Consider the following 3,872-nt stretch of genomic DNA (forward strand, 5'->3'; position numbering starts at 1 on the left):
TTAGTTCAGGTTAGTTCGGGGTTACTTTGGGTTAGTTTGGTTTAGTTTGGGCTTAGTTCAAATTAGTTCGGGGTTACTTGGGGTTAGTTTGGTTTAGTTTGGGGTTAGTTTGGGTTACTTTGGGTTAGTTTGGGGTTACTTTGCGTTAGTTTGGTTTAGTTTGGGGTTACTTTGCATTAGTTTGGGGTTACTTTGGGTTAGTTTGGTTTAGTTTGAGGTTAGTTTGGTTTAGTTTGGGGTTAGAATAGGTTAGAATAGGTTAGTTTGTGTTAGTTGGGGTTAGTTTGGGTTAGTTTGGGTTAGTTTGGGGTTACTTTGGGTTAATTTGGTTTAGTTTGGGGTTAGTTTAGGTTAATTGGGGTTATTTTGCTTCGTTTGAGTTTAGTTTGGGGTTGGGGTTAGTTTGGGGTTAGTTTGGGTTAGTCAGGATTAGTTGGTGTTAGTTTGGGGTTGAGGTTAGTTTGGGTTAGTTTCATTTAGTTTGTGCTAGTTTGGGGTTAGTTTGGGGTAGTCTGGCTTAGTTTGGGTTAGTTTGGGGTTAGTTTGGGGTAGTCTGACTTAGTTTGGGTTAGTTTGGGTTAGTTCGACTTAGTTTGGGGCTAGTTTGGGGTTTGGGGTTAGTTTGGGTTAGTTTGGCTTAGTTTGGGGTTAGCTTGGCTTAGTTTGGGGTTAGCTTGGGGTTGGGTTGGTTAGTTTGGGGTTAGTTTGGGGTTAGCTTGGGGTTGGGTTGGGGTTAGTTTGAGTTAGTTTGGGTTAGTTTGGTTTTTTCAATTCTTAATCTAATGGAAAATACTGGTTTGAGTGCAGCCACGTGTGTAACAATCAGTTTTGTGAGGTAGCACGGTATGAGGAGCTGATGAATAAGAGGATGTACAGCTGCTCCTCAGCTCCCTCAAGCCATCGATTTATTTGCTGGTTATGGTGGTTTCAACAATGTTTTCCCCCCCTCTGCAGGTACATCGGCTCCCTCGAGGATCTCAGAAGTAAGTTTGGCACAAGTTACCACCTAGAACTCAAAATGACAGACGCGGGGCGAAGCGATGCTCTCCACACCGAAATCCTGAACCTCTTCCCCCACGCAGCTCGGCAGGAAAGGTCAGTGTCCACGGGCTGCCCACAGCCTGGATTTGGGGTGGGATGCTCTCTTCCTCCTCCTGACCTTGCTCAGTGATTTACCTGGAGCACAGTTATCCTACAACCCTCCCCCCCCCAAACTGCAATGCTGATTCACAAATGAAGAATTCATTTTTTTATTACTTTTTCAGGACTTCTTCCATGCTCACCTACAAGATTCCAGTGGCAGATGCACTACCTCTGTCCAGGTCTTTCTCCCAGCTGGAAGCAGGTGAAAAGAAACAATCAGTTAAATAAGGAAATCACTTTCAAATGGCTTGTGTGGATTTGGTTTTTAAGGATGCTTTCTCCATTCCTCCACAGCTAAACGGAATTTCAAGCTTGAGGAGTACAGCTTGTCACTGAACACTTTGCACCAGGTAGGCTGATGCAGGAGCCCCAGGCTGGGAACTGCCTGTGAAAAAGGAAGAAATAACTTGTGACCAGCACAAATACAACCAGTCCGTGGCAATGATGGGATGCTTTCCACTGTGTCCCACTGCAGGTGTTTGTAGACCTCACCAGGGATGCAGAGGAACACGACCTGGAGGTGGCATCCAACGGGGCTGTGGAGCAGAGACCCCTTCAGCCCTGAGTCTTGGAGCCACAGTGGGAAATATTCCGTGTATTTCATCAGTGTTACTGCATTTCATCAGTGTCACTGGGAGCTGGGATCAGCTGCAGCCCCAGCACTCGGTGACCCACGTCACAGCACGCACAGCCCTGCAGGTGTTCTGCCTCACAGAGAAAAAAAGAGTTAGTTATTATTTTAATAAATAAAGTCTTTATCCTTTGACACATCGGTGCCTGATGCTCATCTGTGCCCTTGCTCAGACTGGCTCACGGAGATTTGAATTCCTGAGCCCGAGGCTGTGAGGGAGACTGTGGCTGGGAAAGGGGCTCAGTCCCTGGGGAGAACCAGGAGCAAACCCCAGGAAGGCTCTGACACCTCGCTCATCCATGGCAGGAGGACACCAGGTCTGAGAATCAGCCTCTGGCTGGTGGGATGTGGCCAGCAGAGCTGCTGATTCCTGGGAGAGAGGGGCACAGGGCTCTATTTTGAGCCAAAAAGCTGCTCTTGCTGTGAGTTCCAGCTCAGGCCAACTTGGCCCATCTCATCCCCACCACCGGGGCCAGGAACAGAGGAAAGGACTCAGCAGTGGCTGGATAAATACAGAGAAAAATGGCAGCTCTTATATCATCATCTATAAAACACAGTTATTAATTAGAGTCGAAATAAGGTGTGCTTTGACCCAAAATAGTACTGAAGGACAGCTGGCTGAGCCTTGCTTTGGGAACAGAAGGGGCTCCTCACCAGCACCATGGGTCCCTGGGAGGGATGGGACAACTGATGGGGAGCTGGGGGCAAGCACCAGCACCCTGATCCTCCCTGAGCAGACCAGCATCTCCTCTTGGATTATCTGCCTGGCAGGGCCAGAGTTAGAAAGTAAATTATAAAAAAAAATAATAATAATAAATGAAATAAAACAGGAACTCCCTGCTTTCAGGTGTTTCCCCCTGTGCCATGTTCTCCTGTCCCCATCACCCTCTGGCAAGGGCTGGGGACCTGCTGGAGGCCAGGGGCAGTGCCATCCCATGGGAAGGACAGAGCAGCACAGCCCTCCCCATGCCCTGAGCTGCCCTGCTTGGTGTGGATGATGCAGGGGTGGTGCTGGGCTGGGACACGGGCAGGGAGAATTCTGCAGGTGCTTTAGGCAGACAGGGATGTGTGTCTGGGCACTGCAGGCAGGGATGTGGGCACGCAGGTACCAGCAGGTGGCTGCCGTGGCTCACGGATGGGCTGCTCCTGCCAGGAGAAGTGCCCGGAGCAGCCAGCCACACCCGGAGTTCTGCTTTCCACGTGGATCTATCTCCCAACATCAGGGCTCTGCCAAGGAGGTGGGCAGGGAGGAGACTGAGATTCACTGGCTGGCACCCGGCATCTCCCCCTCTTCATGTTAGGCTTGTTGTTTTTCCTTTAGCAAGGAGGGGAGGAGAAGGTTTGGACACCCAGGAGATGTTCTGGGGACAGATTGAACTCCATCCCGTGCCTTGACTTACTGCACCTCTGCTGTCTGCTCTGACACATCTGAATGGGATTTAAATCTTAGGAGTGTTTTTTTCCACTCCTAAGGAAGGAAGCAAATCCAGCTGCTCCACTTTTCCAAGCCCAGCCTCTGTCCCAGCTGCTCAGGCTCCCTCCCACCCCTGGTCCCTCAGCCAGGATGGGCCCGGGGATGATGCTGTGGGCGACAGCGTGGCAGCCACGCTCCAGAGCCTGGGCTGAAACCAAACCCATCCCCTTTAGAAGTGCAGAGTTACTCAGGAGACGTTTATTTCAGCGTTTCCAAGATGTTTTTTAGCTGGAAGAGCTGTTGTTATCCAGGAAGCAGCACTTCTCTGCTGTTCCTGCTCTGTGGCTGATGCCACGGGAAGAGTTTGCCACCTTTGGTCCTCCTCTGCCTGAGTTGTGACATCGCCGTTGACTTCAGCCCCTCTTGCTGCACTGAGAAACACAGCAGAGTTTGTCAGAGAAAGGATTTTTTTGCGTGGTTTGGTTTGCTGTGGGGTTGTTTTTCTTCTCTTGGTCACCACTCAGGAATGTCCCGAGTTAACTTTTCGGACAGCACGCTCCAGCGCCTCAACAGCGATGTGCTCTGTTTGCTTTTTCTGACACAAACAAAGCTGGAGCCCTGCCAGGGAGGAAAGGGAACGAAGCCAGGGGAAAAAAAGAAGCCATGGTGTGAGGAATGTCTTCT

General features: G+C 50.2%; 1 protein-coding gene across 4 annotated transcripts in view; it reads left to right on the forward strand.

Annotated features, from left to right (window-relative positions):
- The window catches only part of LOC110474452 (ATP-binding cassette sub-family A member 9-like), a 31,372-nt gene extending 29,461 nt beyond the window's left edge, over positions 1-1,911 (forward strand). For all 4 annotated transcript variants that reach the window (XM_031506402.3, XM_085556649.1, XM_085556650.1 and 1 more), the window contains exons 36-39: positions 955-1,095; positions 1,266-1,345; positions 1,438-1,493; positions 1,619-1,911. In XM_031506402.3, the coding sequence (XP_031362262.3) occupies positions 955-1,095; positions 1,266-1,345; positions 1,438-1,493; positions 1,619-1,708 (367 nt within the window). In that variant the 3' untranslated portion in view covers positions 1,709-1,911. The remainder of the gene's footprint in view (positions 1-954; positions 1,096-1,265; positions 1,346-1,437; positions 1,494-1,618) is intronic.
- The last annotated feature ends 1,961 nt before the right edge of the window (positions 1,912-3,872 follow it).

This window comes from Lonchura striata, chromosome 18, assembly GCF_050655825.1.
Source record: "Lonchura striata isolate lonStrDom1 chromosome 18, ASM5065582v1, whole genome shotgun sequence".
NCBI classification, from domain to species: Eukaryota; Metazoa; Chordata; class Aves; order Passeriformes; family Estrildidae; genus Lonchura; species Lonchura striata.